At 33.4% G+C, this 22615-nt stretch overlaps 1 protein-coding gene across 4 annotated transcripts; it reads right to left on the minus strand.

Moving 5' to 3' along the window:
• Window positions 1-1390: 1390 nt before the first annotated feature.
• Window positions 1391-21225, minus strand: LOC149725724 (G1/S-specific cyclin-E1-like). Of its 4 annotated transcripts, XM_089891614.1 has the most exons (11): window positions 21068-21225; window positions 20249-20304; window positions 13091-13244; window positions 12640-12714; window positions 10993-11231; window positions 4723-4858; window positions 4166-4312; window positions 3557-3802; window positions 3012-3149; window positions 2574-2705; window positions 1391-2205 (listed from the first exon to the last, which is right to left on the minus strand). In XM_089891614.1, exons 2-11 carry the CDS (start codon window positions 20263-20265, stop codon window positions 2059-2061), a joined length of 1431 nt encoding a protein of 476 aa, XP_089747740.1. In that variant the 5' UTR covers window positions 20266-20304; window positions 21068-21225; the 3' UTR covers window positions 1391-2058. The 4 variants fall into 4 exon arrangements, with proteins under 4 accessions (XP_089747740.1, XP_089747742.1, XP_089747739.1 ...); XM_089891616.1 differs by lacking the exon at window positions 20249-20304 and having other exon boundaries at window positions 21068-21179; XM_089891613.1 differs by lacking the exons at window positions 20249-20304; window positions 21068-21225 and adding an exon at window positions 15899-16029.
• Window positions 21226-22615: the final 1390 nt, after the last annotated feature.

Genomic DNA, 22615 nt, shown 5'->3' on the forward strand with positions numbered 1-22615 from the left:
CCCCGCTTTAAAGTATCACCCACAAAGTTACATACGTTGTAACTCGCAAGCAGTCACGAGGTGTATGAAACAGAACACCTCTGTTATAACGACAGTTATTGCCCGCCACGCGAGGATAAACAAGTTACATTCATTCATTCATTCATTCATTCATTCATTCTTTCATTCATTCATTCATTCATTCATTCATTCATTCATTCATTCATTCATTTATTCATTCATTCATTCATTCATTCATTCATTCATTCATTCATTCTTTCATTCATTCATTCATTCATTCATTCATTCATTCATGACTTGAAAGTATAGTGTACAAAACAAAATAAATCGGGTCCAAAAAGCAAGACATTTTCCAAGAAATTTGAACGAATTGACAGTCGTAGTCATACAGTAAGATGTATCTACTATCTGTAAATCTTATCTAAGGATTAGGAAATTAAAGCCAGTTTCTTTTGCGTCAAACATATGATTTCATACTTGTTTTTCAATTTAACTGCAAAAAATTTATACCCCTAAAAACAAGTTGTTTTTTTTGGATCCAAAAACATGAATTTTTCGGTCAGTTTTGATAAGTGAATGAATGAATGAATGAATGTAACCTGCTTTATCTTCGCGTGGCTGGAAAACGACAGTCGTTATAACACGGGTGTTCTGTTTCATACACCTCGTGCCCGCTTATGAGTTACTAGCACGTTTGTTATTTTGTGCGCGATTCAAACCGCCAGAGTTCTTTCCAAGCGAAACGATATACTATATTACAGTGCATGGGGAATTTTCTTGTAAGTGCTTTAATGTATCCTATATATACATATATATAATAGGGCGACGTATTACGTATCTGATAATTTGAACAAAGTGACTTATAATTTGGACAACCCATTAGTGACCACTGGGTTGGAGCAATTAAGGTTAAATGTCTTGCCCAAGGACACATACGCCCACAATGGTAGCAACGATGAGCCTTGAAACCGTTACCTCTGGGTTACAGGCAGGCGCGCTAACCACTTTTCCACGGCGCCGGGAAGTGGCGAAAACTGTTTGAATTAAGTAACATTACCCAGCTAAGATAAGATGGTTCAGGTTTTCATTCTCTTTGTCCCATTTGGTAGTAAACAAAGAATATTTACAGAATTATATATAGTAGGGTGGGGGAAGATGGGACACCTTTTATTCTATTTTCTTGTCCATTTTGGTGGCAAACAAAAAAAATTAAAGAAATTTTAAACCGTATCTTTACGATTTCTATAGACCGTTGTTAATTGTTTTAAACACGATCAGGAAATATTGGATATTATGTGCTAATGGTGTCCCATCTTTCCCTACAGTACTATACCATTTTTTATTATTAAAACCGCTGCTTTTTTCCCTAAAATCTCAAATCGAAATAAAATTGTTTAGAACAGGAGTTTATTTACTGCTAGTTAAAAACGACTAGCCAGAAACGAATAACTGCAACAATTTTTAATGAATAAAAGCAAAAAATAATGGAATAAAAACATTTTTTTCATTTTTTTTAGCGAATTGTAATACCTCAAAAAATGATTGCAAAAAAAAATTGAGTAAAATTTTTTTTTAATTAATTTTTTTTTAAACTTTTTAAAAGTGGATTGTGTTATTAGTCCTAATAGAGTTGTAGAGTTATAGTAGAAGTTAAAATGCGGAAATAGCAGCAAAAAATAATTGTCATAGCAGCATTTTACAATGATTGAGTTACGGGTTGTTTTAAGACCGTTTTTTTTTAAATATTGGCACAAAAAGTAAAAAAAAGTTTAAAAACGGGTAAAATTCTTTAAGTTGTGACATTTTTTGTCTGGAATTTCAGAAAAATTGGTAAAAAACGGGTAAAATCTGGTCATTTTTGATAAAAAGGCTGGTTTTTTGAAGGCACCAAGAAAAAACGCCTAAAATTATTTTTTTCACAGTGAATAAAAAGTCTATTTTCCGAGCGTTGTGCAAATTGCCGCTTCCGCAGCGCCTGCTAGCGGACAGGACAACGGCCGGAGACCGTCGCTCGGTGGCGCCAAAGAGAAATGAAAATTCGGATTTTTTTAGAACGTGTTAGGTGCCCATTACGCCGGTTTGGGGTGTCACTGGAACGGATTGCTTCTGTCCACTTTTTGGAGGGGTCATGAACCCGCCTACTTCTGTCGGTGATTGACAGGTGACCTCTGCGTGAACCCGTGACCGATTTTCGAAAGCAGAGTCCTAAAAAAAAAATTTTTTTTAATATTTTTCAGAAACAATTTTTTCTGCCAAAAACTTTTAAGTTATAAGAATATAGTCATGTAATTTTGTAAATATTCTTTGTTTACTACCAAAGAAACCCCCAAAAAATTTATTAAAACAAGAACTTTCTTATTCTTAATCTAACCTACTATATATATATATTTTACAAAACTTAAAAAATCTAAAAAATAAATTAAAAAATTATTCAAAAAAAAAAATTAAAAAATATTTTTAAAAAAAGTTAAAAATTTTTTTTTCAAAAAGACATTAAAAAAAACATCTCAAAAAGCACTAAAAAATTATTAAAAAAAACATTACAAATAGGTAAAAAAATGCAAATATCTTACCAGGGTATCTATATTGTTAGCATGTGTTTGTATATTGTGTGCGTCTGTTTCTAAAACTCTTTTAAACTGTTTTAATGGCTGGAGCCCAGTGTCTCGAACCGTAATTGCAAAAGGTGCCATCCAGTGAACGCACTGAAAAATAGAAATAATAAAATAAGTTTTTAATTTTACGGGATTTTAAAAGTAAAATATATAAAAATAAAAAAAAATTTTAAATATTTTTGGGGAAATCATTTTTGCTAAAAATGTTGACATTTTTTAAAATAATAAAATAAGTTTCGAGGGCCAAATTTGGCCTAGTTAAAATATAAACTACAAATTTAGACCTGATTTAGTCCATTACCCCAACACCATAAGTTTAATTTATACTAAAACCGAAAAAAGGGAAAAATGCAAAAATAGAAAGGCCACAAAAAAGTTGCAAAAAAAGCCACTTACCGCTGCCAGGTCTTTAAAATGAAAGCCGGAAACTTGAGTGGCCAATTCTCTTGACGAGAAATGGTATAATGCTGACGCTGCAAGTAAGCCGCTCGAAAATTCTAAACTTTCGATGTCAAGAACACATAGGTCCAACAACTGTAGAAAAAAACGGTGTTAAAATTGTATATATATAGTAGGGTGGGGTGGGGTAAGATGGGACAATTTTTCATTCTATTTTCTTGTCCCATTTGGTAGTAAACAAAATTGTGTATATAGTAGGGTGGGGTAAGATGGGACAACTTTTCATGCTGTTTTCTTGTCCCATTTAGAAGTAAACAAAGAACATTCAAAGAATTATAAAACTGTATCCTCACGACTCTCATAGACCGTTGTTAATTGTTTAAAACTCGATCAGGATATTTGGATATTATGTGCTAAAGGTGTCCCATTTTACAGTGAGCATGAGGTGAATGAATACACCATGTGTGTCTGGTGTATAAGAAGACAATCATGTTATAACTCGACAGTGAGCACGAGGTGCTCAAATTCGCGCCGAAAATTACCTGAGAAATATGCACGAAGGTTTCTTGCGGATATTGAGGTAGAAAAAACGACGCAGAGCTTGGATTTGGGGCAAACGCAGCGTGAGCTGTTTGCAGATATACGTTTAACCAAGAAATTGCTGTGATCGGCGAAAGTGACCATTTGAGTGCAGTTAGCATAATAAGTTCTTGGGATAAAATTTCGTCGTCAGTGCAGGCTCCATCAGTCACATATGCAAAGTCGGATAATTTTGGCGGGTATATTTCCTGGAGAAAAAAAATTAACATTTAATAAAAAAAATTTTTTTTTTTTGGAGGAGGATTTTTTGGGGGAAAATTTGTAATTTTTTTATGCAGGTATTTTATTTTTTTATGGTATTTTTAACACATTTTACCAAGAAATGCTTCAAGTTTTACTACGAATTAAAAAAAATTAAAACTGTGACTTTGAAATTGTACAAAATATGCTATTTTTTTATATATATAACTTTAAAAGAAACAGTTATACAATCTGCAAAAAAAACACTAAAAACTAACGGTTTTATTTTTTTTATATTCATATACAATCTTGAATCTTTTCTTAAATATATCAAAACTATAAAAAAAGTTGCAAAAAAAAAATTTTGTTACCTCTAGTTTTGCTGCTATAAATAGGGCTGTGACTCCAACTAATTGAAGCCGAGTTTTGTGAATATTTTTGGTCGCTGATAAATAACGGTCGATGTAATCGACCGCTAAATAGAATGTCTCCCGGTGTAATGAATACACTTCACAAACCTAAAAAAAAGGTTAAAAATTAAAAAAAAATGGAACAAAAAATTTTTTATATATATTAAAAAAAAATGTTTTTTTAAAGGTATAGTAGGGTGGGGTAAGATGGTACATTTCATTCTTTTTTCTCGTCCCATTTGGTAGTAAACAAAGAATATTTACAGAATTTTATAACCGTATTCGCATAACTTTAAAAGAGCGTTGTTAATTGTTAAAAACTTGATCAGAAAATATTGGATATTATGTGCTAACCGTATCCCATCTTACCCCACAGTACTATATAAAATTTAAAAAAAAAATAATTACTAATTTAACAAAAAAATCCTAAAAAAAGTAAAAAAAAACTATAAAAATAATAAAAAAAAATTTAATATAAATTAAAAAAAAAAAATAAATAAAAAAAATATTTTTAGTACCTCCATGATCCAGTCTATTAAAATAGACCTCATTCGTGGTTGTAAGTCTGCATGTCTGTCCATGTAACTACTGTTGCGGCAATAAACTGTCTCTTTGTTCACCATAGATTTCCACAGTTGATCTGAATCTGCCCAGCTGGAAAAAAAAGAAAAAAAAATTAGTCGAAAAAAAAATTTTTTCGAGGTAAATTTTTTTTACGATTTTCGGAGTATTTTTTGAAGTGTTTAAAAAATATTTATTTTATGAAAATTTTGGGTTTATTTTGGCCCAATACACAAAATATTGTTTAATTAGATAACTTTGGCCCAAATCTCAGGTCCCATTGAGTGCCTCGCTGTAGGTCCTCACCCATATAGAATAGAACATACACATATTTTTTATGGCTGACAATTTAGACCACCCATTAGTGACCACTGGGTTGGAGCAATTGCCGTTAAGTGTCTTTCCCAAGGACACATACGTAGGGATGCACATTACAGAATAATTAGGTATTCTAGGATATCCTAGAATACTTTAATTCGAATCTAGAATTCCGAATCTAGAATTTCGAATCTTTTTATATTTATAGGAAAAAAAAATTTTACCCACAAAAGCCAGTTTATTGACCCTTTCATAACAGCCTTGTTGAATCTTGAGTTGTAAAATGATCAAAAATTGTACTATTGGGTAGTTTTTGCGTCATGAAACGTATAGCAGGCTATGAAAAGACGTTACGAAACGTTTACTCTCGAAAGTCCCACAAACACAAAAATATTTTTTTTCAAAATTAATAACTTTCAAAAATTGTTAATATAGTATATGAGATGACGTGTAATGACGTCATTAAACAGAATACCGAATCCCGTAATTAGATTCGAATACAAAAGGATTCGAATCTCATGGATTCGAAATTCTGTAATGTGCATCCCTACACATACGCCCACAATGGTAGCAGCGGCGAGCCTTGAACCCATTACCTCTGGGTTAGAGGCAGGCACATGCCAATAAACAAAGCCTTTTTCTCTTCTTACCTATCAGTTGAAACATATTTTCTCGTAAATGTAGTTCTGACGCAAAAATTATGGACCACCATAATTAATACTGTGTTTTAAATAAACTTTGGAAAAAAAACTAAAAATTCCTAACAAATAAATTTCTAAATAAAAATATCTTGTTAAAAATACTGAAGTGTCGGTCAAATACAACTTAACTTATATAAACACCTGTGAAAAGTGGTGCGAACCAATTCAAGGTTATTGTTTTGTTGACACTTTGTAAAACTAGCTGTCAAAAAAACTGTGTCACAATTTTTTTTACTAAACTTAAAAAAAAACACTTTTAAATAATTACATCGCTTTTAAAAATCCTTTTTAAACTATTCAATTACTGTAAATAAAGCTACGTATTACTTAATAACAGCGTAATAACAGCGGAGTCTATGCCCTAACACGTTACGTTCTGTATAGTAGTTAGTACAGCTATGCGCTTTTATACGCGTTAAGAGAAAAAAGGCGCTATACAAATACGCGCTCCCACGATTGAGCTAACAGGCCAGGCCCTTTGGGACGGTTATAAGCACAAAAGGATTCGTTATGGCAGTGTTTCCGTAGGGCTATAACAGGAAATTGCGGGGACAATTTCTCGCCAGAAAAAAAACGAGTTCTCGTCAGAAAAAAAAGCAAAATTTTTTGGATTTTTTAAAATAATTTTATTAAGCGCATTTTTTAAAGGTTTAAAAACGGTTTCAGAATTTTAATTTTTACTACCTTCTGCGCATAAAATGGTTTGGTTTTTTACAATGTGCTGAAAAATCGGTAAAAATGAACGTTAAATAAAACTTTAAAAAGCTTTTTTTTTTTACGGTAACACTTAAACAAATCGCAATTTTTTCGGAGCCGTTTTGGTTGTTCTGTTACGTCACAATAGGTATTTAAACGTCAGACTCGCCGACTCTATAGGGAAGAGCAGGCCATTGTTATGTAATAAAGAAAAGAAAACACAACGAAACTATACAACGAAATGAAATACTTCCGAATTTTTGCAACACCTGGACAAAAAAAGTTAAAAGTGTTGGTCAAATACAACTTAACTTATATAAACACCTGTGTAAAGTGGTGCAACCAATTCAAGGTTATTGTTTTGTTGACACTTTGTAAAACTAGCTGTCAAAAATACTAAAGTGTCGGTCAAATACAACTTAACTTATATAAACACCTGTGAAAATTGGTACAACCAATTCAAGGTTACTTTTTCTTTACAAAAATGCAAATAAATACTCATTTTACGGAATTTAAATTACTTTTAAATCGGTTTACACTTAAGTAGTAACTTTATAAGTAACTTAACTTTTCACGTTTTATATTATAACGTGTTTAAAATTCCTACGTTTTGGTAGACAGACTGGTACATCCTATTAGGTTTGTTAGCCAACAAGTGCTATTATGACGTAACAGAGCATCGAAATCAGATTACACACAGGTGTACTAGAAAAGTTAAAGAATTTTTCCCACGCGTTTAAAGGCGTTTTTTTGTACAGGCATTTAAACACAAAAAACTCGTATTTTTAGCTTGTTATAATTTTACATGCATTTAAACATGAAACGTGCTTAAAAATACTATTAATTTTTTTTTTTTTTCGCAAATAAACGTATTTTTTATAGACGCGATTTTTAAACGTAAATGTGTATAATAATGTGGGGTAAAATGGGATACCGTTAGCATATAAAATCCCATATTTTCCGATCGTGTTTTTAACAATTAACAACGCTATTTTAGAGTCGTGAGGATATGGTTATATATTTCTGTAAATATTCTTTGTTTGCTACCAAATGCGACAAAAAAATAGGAATAAAAACACGTCCCATCTTACCCCACCCTACTATAATATGATAACTGGCAAATAAAAACGTATTATTTTAAACAATTTTTCAATATAAGTACCAAATTTGAATAAAATTTAAATTAAATATCGAAAATATGTTAACATCTTAAATTACTAGCCGTTTAAAGGGACATATAGCTATAAAGAATTGATAACGCGTGTTTACAAAGCAATAAATTATAAGTTTAAATGCCAGTTTAACTGGCACGCCACGGGGTATAGGAAAACACGCAAAGTTACGGCAAGTCTAAATAGGCCCCGGCGTGTCTGTACTAGGAGGAAACGTCACAATCGGCACACTGTGCGTAAACAATGGGAATTTTCTCACTTTCTCCGGAGTGGGAAAAAATAGATGGAAAATGCGATTTTTAGTGGGTTTTTGAACTTTTTTAGGCGATTTTTTTCGCGTAGCGGGCATCGACAGTCGTTATAACACGGGTGTTCTGTTTCATACACCTTATGTGTAAAAGTAACTTATTTATCCTTAAAAAATTTAACAAAAAAAATCACAATTTCGCGTATGGAAACACTGTTAACAGACGTGGTATTTGGAAACACTTCGCGTCACAGCAGCGTCTGTGACGTCACAATGATCAAAAACTAATTAGTGCTGGACGGAAATTGACTGATTCGATTTTTTTCGCTATGGATGCGTTACGTTTCGGGTCATGGGAAAATGACGTCATATATGACCAGGGTGGGAAAATTGTGACGTAATAATGCGTGAACAATCAATCTAATGTGACATAATAACGATCATTTCCCACAATTTTAATTTTAAAAAATACATTTTTTGGGGGGGGGGCATTAGAAATTAAAAACCTTAAAAGTATGTTTTATTCTATTTTTCGTCCTTTGGTAGTAAACAAAGAATATTTACAGAATTACAATCGTATCCTCAGGACTCTAAAATAGCGTTGTTAATTGTTAAAAACACGATCCGAAAATATGGGATATTATGTGCTAACGGTATCCATCTTACCCCACAGTACTATATTAGCAAAACAAGTAAAATTAAAATAATCTAAAACTAAAGGGTTTGTTTAACCTAATTATTAGACCTGTATTTAGTACAGATTTAGCACATGTTTACAGTGAAGGCCCCTGGCCAGTTTCTGTATACATTATTTTAATTGCTTACAAAGTTACACACGTGTTAACTTGTAAGCGGGCACGAGGTGTATGGAACAGAACATCCGTGTTATAATAACTATCGTTGCCCCGCCACGCGAGGATAAATAAGTTATATTATAATACTGTGGGGTAAGATGGGACACCGTTAGCACATAATATCCCATATTTACTGATCGTGTTTTTAATAATTAACAACGGTCTATCGGAGTCGTGAGGATACGGTTTTAATAATTTAGTAAATATTTTTGTTTGCCACCAAATGGGACAAGAAAATAGAATAAAAACATGTCCCATCTTTCCCTATCCTACAATAAAATAAGTCCCATCTTACCCCACCATAAAACACTTCCCATCTTACCCCACAGTAAAAACATAACGTTTGTACACAAAACCACGTGTTAGACTTGCCCAATCACGTAACAAGTTCGTTTATTACGTCATAACGAAGTTTCGTCTTGCCCCGACTCGTCGTCGACGCAAAATAACCAAATTGTGACGTCACATAGGCAAATAAAGGCCGTTGTTAGCAAAACAAAGACGCGTGTTTGCGAGCTTTAAAGTATAGTAGGTTGGGGTAAGATGGTACAAGTTTTATTTTTATAAGTTTGGGGTAAGATGACTCGCGTTTTATATTAAATTGGGGTAAAATGGAACATGTTCTTATTGGACTTTTTTGTCCTATTTGGTAGTAAACAAAGAATATTTACAGAAATATATAACCGCATCCTCACGACTCTAAAAGAGCGTTGTTAATTGTTAAAAACACGATTAGAAAATATGGGATATTAGGTGCTAACGATATCCATCTTACCCCACAGTATTAAACAACAAAATTGGGTAAAAAACAAAACTAGAAATAAATTAACCTAAAAAATTCAAAATATGCACAAATGATCTAAAAAACACGTTTACAATAAAAAAACGCGACTTATTCTATAATTTGTAAAAAAAACATTTTTTTATACATATATATAGATGTTTTAGAACATATTTTTCACTGCCAAAAAAATTTATAGTAATAGCGAATACGTTTTTAAGTAGCGAAAAAATCGCTCTGTTTTCGCAGACAGTATATAACTTTAAATACGTTACGAGTTACATGTTATAACATGTAGAACGTAAAGGCGTGATCTAACATGTCCAATACCGTTAAACGGACAGGCAAATATAATATTCAAACTACTATACCAGTAATTTGTAACGTATAGTACTGTAAGATGGATACCGTTAGCACATAATATAGTAGGGTGGGGGGGAAATGTACACATTTTATTTTATTTTCTTGTCCCATTTTGTAGTAAACAAAGAACATTTAAAGAGTTATAAAACCGTATCCTCATGGCTCCCATGGACCGTTGTTAATTGTTTAAAACACAGTCAGGATATTTGGATATTATGTGCTAAAAGTGTCCCATATTCCCCCACCCTACTATATACCATATTTTTATTCGTGTTTTCAGCAATTTGAAACGGTATTTTACAGTCATGAGGATACGGTTTCTAATAAATACATTCATTAAAAAAGCGTATAAAATGTAATAGGCATTTAAAATCAAGGGTGTTTTAAATTAATTAAGCGCCCACGGCCCTGATAGTGACGTCATAATACGGCTATTGTCGCACGCACAATTAGTATTGTGTAGTTAATGATATGATTAATTGCCACGGCCATTATAAAACGTTACGGAATTGGGACAAAAAATCGTATCTTTTTTAGGCATTGTTGTTAAAGCAGTCAATTAGAATTAACTACAGGTTTCAAAAAATGACCTATTTAAAAAACTAGCTGTAAAAATACTGAAGTGTCGGTCAAATACAACTTAACTTATATAAACACCTGTGAAAAGTGGTGCAACTAATTCAAGGTTATTGTTTTGTTGACACTTTGTAAAACTAGCTGTCAAAAATACTGAAGCGTCGGTCAAATACAACTTAACTTATATAATCACTTGTGAAAAGTGGTGCAACTTATTTAAGTTATTGTTTTTATGCCAGAGTTGGCCCATTACCGCAACATTGTATTTGCACAATCTATTCTTTATGGGTGAGGTCCTACAGCGAAGCAAGCCACAGAGACAAAAATGAACCCAAAATTATAATTTAAAGAAAAAAAACAAACAAAATTTATATGAAAATTAAAATTACTTTAAACCTGACAGAGGACCTAAAATTAAGGCCAGAGTTGGCCCATTATCCCTTAAAAACCTTAAAAACACTCTTAAAAATTACAAATTCAAGGAAAAACAAACAAAAACTATATGAAAATTAAAATTACCTTAAAACTGGCAGAGGAGAAGCTCTAGAAATCGGCGCAGAGGTAAAAATATTCCGAAATTGGTAATGGGACGACAAAGGGTGTTCCGTTTTCCCCACGTTTATTTCTTGTAAGGGGCCACCCCTTTTAGCCCGGTGCTTTATGGGTGAGGTTAACACCATGGGGTCATCGTTTTCCCCATCAGCCCCCTCTTTTTGGGGCGTGGGGAACATCTCATGGTCGATTGCTTTAAAATCCGTCTAAAAATTAAAAAAATTAAAATTTGCAAAAATTTTTTTTTGTAATTTGAGAAAAAATTGAAAATTTCGCAAGAAATTGTTTAAGTTAAAATACATTTAGATTAATCAAAAACTATTTTTAACTGAGTAACTTAAATATTGTTCATAAACACACAAACAAACTTGAATTTTTACTGTTTTGATTAACTTAAATACTGTTAAAATATAATAAACAAACAAAAAGCACCTGCATTTGCCTTTTTCTTTTTTATCCAAAATTTTTAACCTAATTTTACATTTACCCAAAAATTTTACTAAAAAATATGTAAAAATATCAATTATTGCATTTAAACCTTTTCTGAGTAGTAATTTTACTAAATAACCAAAATTTTAACTGCCAAAAAAACTATAAACTTATGTAGACTACAAAACACTTAAAAACTACATATAAAAAAACACTTAAAAACTGCATATAAAACACCTAAAAAAGCATACATAAAACACAAAAACTGCATATATATATATATGTATATTGAAATGAGTAAACTAAAACTACGCCTAAAAGAGCTACACTGGCTAACAGTCTAACAAATGAGACCTGGAAATTCAAAACGAATTTCGGTTCGCGCGAAAATGGATACGTTTAAACACGCCCGGTGAGCCCAACTTAAACGCAACGTCGTTTTGTTACGTCATTTCGTTACGTTACGTTAAAAAACGTAAACCGTTTTAGACCTGCGTTGTGGCATAGTGGTTAGCGTGTCTGCCTCTAGCCCAAAGGTTATCGGTTTTATAGTGTATTATTTTTGCGTATGTGCCCTTAGGTAAGAAATTTTACTGCGTTTTTTTACCCAGTGGTCACTAATGGGTTATCTAATTTTTAAGTTATGTATTAAAAAAATAGGGACTTTTAAAAGTTTCACACACAAAGTTATTTAGGTAAATTGTAAGCGGGCACGAGCTGTATGGAACAGAACACCCGTGTTATACCCGCTGTCGTTGTCCAGCCACGCGAGGATAAAAAAGTTACATTTCCTCAGTTACAGCGTGCGTAAAAATTAACGGTATGTAACAGAATTACAGAATACTATTTAATTAGCGTAAAAGCTATTGTTTTGTTGACACTTTGTAAAATTAGCTGTCAAAAATACTGAAGTGTCGGTCAAATACAACTTAACTTATATAAACACTTGTGAAAAGTGGTGCAACTAATTCAAGGTTATTGTTTTGTTGACACTTTGTAAAACTATAGCTGTAAAAATACTTAAGTGTCGGTCAAATACAACTTAACTTATATAAACACCTGTGAAAAGTGGTGTAACCAATTCCAAAACTATTTTTACATTTCAAAAACTGAATTAAAAAAACGCATTAAAAAAAACGACTGGCAAAAGTGGGATTCGAACTCAATAACCCTCTGGTCACTAACCTTGGTGTAAAATTGTTGCCTGCGATTTTCTACACGCGTGTCCATAACGCACCGCCTTTTAGAGTCTTCTTTTTCCTGAAAAATGGTAAAAAATATTAAATTTTGTAAGAATTTTTTCAATTTTTTTGGAGAGTTTTAATTTTTTTTTAATTTTAGTATTATTTAATTTATTGCAACGTATATTTCGTTTTTTTTAATAATAAAATACAAAATAAAACGTTTAAAATTAACCTGAATATTTTAAAATAATTTGTTTAATTCGATATATATATTATCAAAAAACAAAAAATAATTTTAAATGTAATTAAATTTGTTTTTAAAAACCTACAAAAATGAACACAAAAATTGCTAAAATACGCAAATTTATATATATTATATATATATGTATATATAATTTCAATTCCCGATAAATTACTACGTTTTCCCACGCTTTGTCATTCATAAATTTTACCTCTGATGACATCAGTATCGTCGCTTCTTTTTTCGCAGATTCTTCTCGTAAGCGTTTTCGGTTCCGTGACGTATTTAATGACGTAGTTGATGACGTAAGAATGGCTGATTCCTTCTTAATTTTTGGGTTTGTTTTTTGTTTACGATCAGCAGCACTATAAAAAAAATAAAAACAAATTAATTTTTCAGGGTCAAAAAATAATTTAATTTTTTTTAAAACTTAATTAAAGAAAAAAAATCGTTTTTTTTCGTACAGTGCAAAATGTGTATGTAATATTGCATTCTATATTATAGTACTGTGGGGTAAGATGGATACCGTTAGCACATAATATCCCATATTTCCTAATCGTGTTTTTAAAAATTAACAACGCTCTTTTAGAGTCGTGAGGATACGGTTATATAATTCTGTAAATATTCTTTGTTTACTACCAAACGGGACGAGAAAGACTAACGAAAACATGAACCATCTTACCCCACGCTAGTATATATATTTCTGTACTTTTAAAATTTAAATCGTAATTATATATATTATATATCATTTTTTCTTAGTTAAGCCCAAAACGGCCCTTAAAATTTATACAGTAGGGTGGGGGAAGATGGGACACCTTTTCAGTCTATTTTCTCGTCCCATTTGGTAGTAAACAAAGAAAATCCAAATAATTTTAAACCCGAAAACTGTATCCTCACAACTCCCATAGACCGTTGTTAATTGTTTAAAACACAATCAGGATATTTGGATATTATGTGCTAAAGGTGTCCCATCTTCCCCCCAAAAAATATATATAATAATTTTTTACCTTTTGTACATAACGCAATAGAAAAAATCCAGTAAAAATTTCAAACAGCTAAAATGTAAACTCTACACGGCTACAGTATATATTTATCTGTAAACTATAAAAAAAAAGTTAGATCTGTAAATTTTTACTAAATTTACAAAACTGTTATACACCTCATGCTCACTGTCTAGTTTTTACACAAACTTTTTTCTATTGGAACTTTTATATTGTTGAATTAAATGGTTTATCACTTTGTTACGTTATATTGCATAGGGTGTAACGGTCACGCCTATTATTGTATACGTTTTGTACTGTTATATCTATATAGTATTGTGGGGGAAGATGGGACACCTTTAGCACGTAATATTCAAACATCCTGATCGTGTTTTAAACAATTAACAACAGTCTATGGGAGTTGTGATAATACGGTTTCATAATTCTTTGAAAGTTCTTTGTTTACTACCAAATGGGACGAGAAAGTAGAATGAAAAGGTGTCCCATCTTCCCCTACCCTACTATAAGCGTTATAGAAACGACTGTCGTTTTTAGACGCTTTTGTAAACTATTCTGACTTTCGAACAGTAATCTATATAATAAAATATGCCATTCATTCATTTATTTAGTCGTTTTTTTCGAATACGCTTTGTACTGTTTAATTTATAAGTTACAAAAACGACTGTCGTTTTTGCGCTTTTGTAAACTATTCTGATTTTCGAAACAGTAATCTAGTTAATAAAATGACATTCATTCAGTCGTCTAAAAAATTAAATGCCTACAGTAATTAAATCGCCCACTAAAGTACAATAGAAAAAGGCGGCCACAATGTTTTTATAAGGCCGACGAAAAAAAACGCAATCGGCGGCAAAAACAATAGCGATGTCCCGCCGAGAGGCTCGAAATTTCCCGACGGTCGATTAATTACAGATAAGCAGGCGACTTAAGAAATCGGCGCTGTTAGAGACTGATAACTAGGGTAAAACGATGCTTTTGTAATATACGAACCGTTATGGCGCTATAATCAAATACACAGTACTTGGCGGGAAGAAATAAAACAACTTATTGACCGGTTAACACTTTACATTTTTTTTAAACATTTTTTTATTTAGGTTAAAAATTATGCTTGTTTTTAGTTTTTATTTTGAGTTAAAAACGAGATTTTCTAGTTTTAGTTAATAAAAACTGTTAAATTTTAATAATTTGTGATAATCAAACTATAGGATTTCTATTTTTAATTGTAAATAGGTTTCAAATTTGCGTTTTTTTTACAGTTATCGAAACGTATTTTACAAAGTGTTTTAACTAGTGCCTATACAGACAACAGAAACTCATTAGAAAGTTACGCATTAAAAATTCCGTTTTACGGTTGCGCCCTTGAGCATCGTCTAGCGGTAACAATTTGCTCTAATTTTCGCAACAAAATCGGCGACGAAATGCCAAAGAGATAAATACAAAACTGTGTTTTTTTTCACGCATACCAACGAAAAACAAGATTTATAAATATATATGAACGCCCAAATGTGACCTAAATGTACTACCAACGTTTTAAAGCAAAACAGCTTTTAAAAAATGCATAAAAATGGCACAGTACGACTTAAAACGCACTAAAGAAGTAACTTATACCGCTTAAAAAAGCTGTTACCCTCTTTTCTGTTCTGTATTTACGTTTACAATTAACTTTAGAAAGATAAATTATATATATACAATAACAGAACTGTTTGTTATGACTAAACTGACACAACATTTTTAAAGATACTGGTTTAAAAAGCTACAAAACTAAACTGTAACTAAGTTAAAACAGTTGTTTTTTCTGTATTCTGTTGTAAAAATGCTAAAAAGTGATGCTATATAAATTAATTTTATTAAATATAGTACTGTGGGGTAAGATGGATACCGTTAGCACTTAAATTCCATATTTTCTGATCGTATTTTAAACAATTAACAACGCTTTTTTATTTGTTATATAATTCTTTAAATATTCTTTGTTTACTAATAAATCGGACTATAAAACATACTAAAAGCATAAGCCAACTTACCCCACCCTACTATATCTTAAACACATTTAAAAATATCTGCCTGCTAAGTTTTAAACGCCTGACGGTACTGGTTTATTGCAGTTTTAAACAGCTGTGTTTTCTATATTCTGTGTTCTATCTAAGCTGGCTTCCAGAAACGCGTGTCTTTTTTCATTTTTCCGGCTTGGGCACTTACTACCGCGAAAGGCACCTGCTTCTGTGACGTCACAGACGTCAGACACGTCGTAACAAAAGGGCAACAAAGACAAGACTTGTTTACGTCTAATTGCGGGCCAAAAAAGGTGCAAAATCCGATAGAAAAAAGCGGTTAATCTCTTAGAGCAGGATACAGCTACGAAGTGTAAATTAAACGTCAAAAAAAGATAAGAAAATTCGTCTGAAAAAGCCAAACAATACGTCTGAACGTCCGCATCTAAATCTAAAAGCCAGAAATGGCCTTAAATTAGACTGTAGTATAGTAGGGTGGGGAAAGATGGGACACCTTTAGTACATAATATCCAAATATCCTGATCGTGTTTTTAACGATTAACAACGGTCTATGGGAGTCGCGAGAATACGGTTTTATAATTCTTTGAATGTTCTTTGTTTACTACCATATTGGACGAGAAAATAGAATGAAAAAGTGTCCTGTCTTCCAAGTATAAATATTAGGTTGGGGTAAGATTGCATATTTTTTATTCATGAGCGTCCCATTTGGTAGTAAACAAAAAATATTTACAGAATTATATAAAACCGTATTTTCGTGACTGTAAAAGGGCGTTGTTAATTTGTAAAAACACGATCAGGAAATATGGGATATTATGTGCTAACGGTAACCATCTTACCCCACAGTACTATATGGTTATCAATTTGTTACCGTATAGTACTGTGGGGTAAGATGGATACCGTTAGCACCGGAATCCCATATTTTCTAATACTGTTTTTATCAATTAACAACGCTTTTTAGAGCCGTGAGAATACGGTTATCTAATTCTGTAAATATTCTTTGTTTAATACCAAATGGGAGAAGAAAATCGTATAAAAACATGTCCCATCTTACCCCACCCTACTATATCTCTTTTTTCTAAAACTGTCACAAAAATACGCAGCTAAAAAATAACGCTCAATAAATAATTATTTATAAATACATCAAAAATTTACTTAATAAAACAATACGAAAACATAATGCGCATAAAACTACAGAATTCTGGCCATTTTTAAAGCCGTAGAAAACGCAGTGCTGTCTATGCTATACGAAGTGAACTGGTTTTTGAATTTGAAATGTACTGGCCTAATTACGAACGACCAGCAGTAGACAAGAACCGGGCATGCCCTTTGGTTTTCAGATTACAAATATTTACACTGGCGCCGTACGCAGTAAATCTGGTATACCTCGTGCGCGCTGTCGAGTTGTATTGCGTCCCATGCTCGCTGTCGAGTTTTAATGTGTCATATGCCCGCTGTCGAGTTTTAATGTGTCCTATGCCCGCTGTCGAGTTATGACGTTTCCTATGCTCGCTGTCGAGTTATAACATTGTCTTATGCCCACTGTCGAGTTATAACGTTGTCTTATGCTCGCTGTCGAGTTATAACATTGTCTTATGCTCGCTGTCGAGTTAAAACGTTGTCTTATGTCCGCTGTCGAGTTAAAACGTTGTCTTATGTCCGCTGTCGAGTTAAACGTTGACTATGTCCGCTGTCGAGTTATAACGTTGTCTTATGCCCGCTGTCGAGTTATAACGTTGTCTTATGCCCGCTGTCGAGTTATAACGTTGTCTTATGCCCGCTGTCGAGTTATAACGTTGTCTTATGCTCGCTGTCGAGTTATAACGTGGTCCTATGCCCGCTGTCGAGTTATAACGTTGTCTTATGCCCGCTATCGAGTTTTAACATTGTCTAATGCCCGCGGTCGAGTTATAACGTTGTCTTATGCTCGCTGTCGAGTTATAACGTTTGCTTATGCTCGCTGTCGAGTTATAACGGGGTCCTATTCCCCCCTGTCGAGTTCAAACGTTGTCTTATGCTCGCTGTCGGGTTATAACGTGGTCCTATGCTCGCTGTCGAGTTATAACGTGTCCTATGCTCGCTGTCGAGTTTTAATGTTGTCTTATGCTCGCTGTCGAGTTACAACGTTGTCTTATGCTTGCTGTCGAGTTATAACTCGGTCCCCATGCTCACTGTCGAGTTTTAATGTGTCCTATGCCCACTGTCGAGTTATAACTTGGTCCTCATGCCCACTGTCGAGTTATACCACGAGTGGCTATAAAAAGTAATGCATGCGCTGTATTATATAGACACCTCATGCCCGCTGTCAAGCCGTAATATAAGTGCCGATTAAAAGGTAATCTATGCGCTGTATTCTGTACACACCTCATGCGCGCTGCCAAATTAGAACATATAAATGATAGCTATTAAAGGGCCGCATATAATACACGTGTTTATGGACCCCATGCCCCGTGTCGAGGTACACAAAGGGGTGCTGGAAAAATTTATAGTGCTCTAGATATACCTCATGCTCGCTGCCAAGTTATACAAAGCGTATCAATTATGTATTAATTAAAAATAGAATATATATATTATATATAATGTTTCGGCGTACGCTATTTCTTTCGTTTTTATCAATAAGCGTGTTTTAACAACTGTTGTTTTATCGTTACTACGCGTCTTTTCACTTTTGTAAACTGTCTTGGTCTTCGTTATCGTGACCGAAGAGACAAAATGAATTTTATTCATTTATTTTAAACCGATTTTTAAATAGACAGTAACTAAAGTATAGTAGGGTGGGGGAATATGGGACACCTTTAGCACATAATATCCAAATATCCTGATCGTGTTTTAAACAATTCACAACGGTCTATAGGAGTCGTGAGGATACGGTTTTTTAATTCTTTGAATGTTCTTTGTTTACTACCAAATGGGACGGGAAATAGAATGAAAAGCTGTCCCATCTTCCCCCACTCTACTATATAAACACAATAGAAAACCAAACTCTATTCATTTTAAAGCGTGTTTTTTTGACAATAGACGCGATAACTAGGTTTCGTACGCACGCTGCTAGGCATTGTAGCGTTCAGACGCCGCCGGCTTTTCACGCTGCGTGTGACGTCATTACGTTGGCGCGTGTTACGCATGACTGCGTACAGATAAGCTATCGCGAAAGAGGAAATAAAATAGGCCAAAACTAAGGCGCCAAATCTGGGGTGGCAGGAGGTGCAGACCTACCCTGAATTTTCTGCACTGGGAAATGACAGTTGTTGTAACTTATAACACAGGTGTTCTGTTCCATTCACCTTGTGCCTGCTTTTAAGTTAGGAATGAATGAATGTAACTTGTTTATTCTTGCATGGCGGGGTAAAGACAGACGTTATAACACAGGTGTTCTGTTTCATACACCTCGTGCCCGCTTACGAATCACCACCTATGTTACTTTGTGAGTGATTATTTTTGAGATATTTTCATATTTTATTCATAGCTGACAGTTTAGACAATCTATATCTTGCCTAAAAACACATATACCCAAAAATAGTTAGAATGTCCAGCGTTTAGCATGTGTTCCGTAAAAAAATCAAATTAGGGTTTTTTTATATGAATTTGACGCACTAAAACAGATTCGAAAAATCCAATTGTGCTGTTAACCTAGATACACCATGTGTGTCTTAAAAATGTGATTTTACCATGTTATAACTCGACGGTGAGCATGAGGTGTATGAATACACCATTTGTGTCTGGTGTATAAGAACAGTTAGAATACACCTGTGACCTGTGTTATAACTCATTATATAACTTAACTGTGAGCATAAGAGTGTCTTATGAATACGAGCTTATATAACTGGACAGTGAGCTTGAGTATATATAACTATACACTACAGTGAGCATTTCACAATTAAAAGCAACAATCAGAACGAATATTTTTTCCTAACGGGTTAGAGCAACTAAAAGACTTATACTTATAACACTGGTGTCATATTGCACAAAAAAGTGGCTTTTTCATACACCTCATTCTCACAGTTTTATATTTTATGGCTTCTACATTACTAAGTTAATACTGTACGATAAAAAAACCCACCGTGCTTTTGGGTAATATTGTATATTTAATTACCTCAGTTTTAAGATTATTGGAGCATAATTGGACAGGCAAAAAGATGTATACGAGTGTAACTTACTTTATACTCGCGTGGCCGGAAAACGACAGTCGGTATCACGCGGGTTTAACATCTCGTGCCAGCTTACGAGTTACCATGTATGTTACTTTGTGGGTGATTTCTTTTTGAAATTTTTATATATATATAATGCGGTAATGGGCCAATCCTGGACCCATAGTGTGCCACTCTGGGGTCGCACCATAGAGAATAGAATAAAGTAATAACTTACATGTCTTTAGGCATCATAGAAAAACTAACACAGCAAAAAGAACTCCTTTTCCACACCTGTAAAAACGAAACAGGGTTTTTATCACCATGTTTACAATGAATAATTTTTTTATTTGTTTATCCTCGCGTAGCTGGAAAACGATAGTCGTTATAACACGGGTGTTCTGTTTCATACACCTCCTGCCTGCTTACGAGTTACAATGTAGATAACTTTGTGGGTGACTTTTTTCACTTTTTTGTATGGTTGATAATTTGGACAACCCATTAGTGACCACTGGGTTGGAGCAATTGCCGTTAAGTGTCTTGCCCAAGGACACATACGCCCACAATGTAGCAGAAACAAGCCTCGAACCAGTATTATCTCGTTATTTTATTTATTTAGTAAAAAAAAACACATATTTCATTTTAAACAATGCATTTTTAAGCATATTTGTTTCTAGTATAAAGAATATATATATACTAATTTGGTTTTTATACACCTCATGCTCACTGTCAAATTTCGACACATTTTGTAAAGTGCGATTCCCTTTTTTAACTATTAAAATTAATTTTATGCTATAAGTATACAAATAACTGTCATACTGACTTGTATATCTATACAACAATTATAGTAATACATAAACAAAAAAATTTCTTGTAGAAATACGAAAAAATGAATAAAAATGTACTAAACCACATTTTATTGTCTAAAAACTTAAAAATTACACAAATTTATGAAACAGAATAACTGTTATGCCTTCAGAAAGACATTAATGTATTCAAATTTAGCAAAATTAAATAAAAAAACGTATAAGTGTCCGATTTATAACCAAAAACTCACCTAAAAAACTCGTTGGTTTTTTGCAGTATTTTCTTAAATTGAACAATTCTTGTTAAATTCAATTAAGGCAAAAGCTTGTTTTGGTTTAAAAACGTTCTGTATGCAACGAAAATTTGTTAAAATACAGGTTCACCGGTCACTTAAAACCGGCACTGTACAACGTGTAGTCTACTAAAGACTGCCTATGCTGTACCATTGAATAGAATAGCGCGCGCAAAGCATTATCCGCGCCGGCGCCAAGTCTTTCCCTACAGCTGGTCTGCCTATTTGACGTAATTCTGGCGCTCAGATACGAATAGTGCGCGCGTATTACAACGCCCCTATGCTAAAGTACAACAGCCACGCTTTTTATCCATAGCGTGTTTTAAAGACTGTTGTTTTGCTGTTATACCCTTCTCTACTTTGCTTAAATTATAAGATTATTACCCAGTTTAAATGGTTATTACCCTGCTTTTTTAACTGGCTCTCATTTCAATACCTTTTATCCATAGCGTGTTTTAACAACTGTCGTTCTGCTGTTGATTCCCTTCTCTTCGTTCTTTAAATAATATGATAATTAATCAGCCTTTTAACTGACTGTCTTTCCCACACTTTTTATCCATAGCGTGTTTTAACAAATGAATGAATGAATGCGACTTACTGACTGTTGTTTTTACATGGTTTTTGCTATCGTTTTCGAAGAGATAAAAAAATATGCTATACCTTAACCTGCTTACCAATACCGCTAAAAAGGCATGGCATTTTTTTCATTCAGAAAGTGCGCTAATTAAAACGACATGTATGCTTTTGTAATTAGCAGGAAAAAAGCAAAATACCATTGCCGGTATTTGGATTATTCGCTGTTTCCTAAGAATGGCCCACTCTTGTTTAGAACAGGCTGTTGAGGCAATATAGTATAGCCAATGCCTATGTTTAGAAGATAAAACACGGATATTGACTTTCTCATACAACTATAAGCAAAATGCATCTTTAAAATGCACCCCTTTCGCTGCTACTACTGTTGGTGTATGTGTTTTTATGCAAGACACTTTACGGCAATTGCTTCAACCCAGTGGTCACTAATGGGTTATCTAAATTATCAGCCATACATAAAAAATCCTCCCAAAATAATCACCCACAAAGTTACATACATGGTAACTCGTAAGCAGGCACGAGGTGTATGAAACAAAACACCCGTGTTATAACGACTGTCATATATAAATGAAAAAATCCTCCAAAAATTAATCACCTATAAAGCAACATACATGGCGACTCGTAAGCTGACACGAGGTGTATGAAACAAAGCACCAATGCGAGGATAAATAAATTCCATTCTTTATCCGTACAGTCTTTTACCGACAGTAAGGGAGCAGCGACGAGGCTTGAATCCAAAACCCCTGGGTAAAACGAAGGCGCGCTTATCAACTCTGCTATATACATCGCCGGTTGATGTATTTAACCCCTATTTATTCACGCGTGGGATACCAACGACAATCGTTATAACACGGGTGTTCCGTTTCACACATCTCACGCCTGCTGAGAGTTTTCGGTTTAGCTCAACAAATTTTG

The sequence above is a fragment of the Ciona robusta genome, chromosome 13 (assembly GCF_009617815.1).
Source record: "Ciona robusta chromosome 13, ASM961781v2".
In the NCBI taxonomy this organism is placed as follows: Eukaryota; Metazoa; Chordata; class Ascidiacea; order Phlebobranchia; family Cionidae; genus Ciona; species Ciona robusta.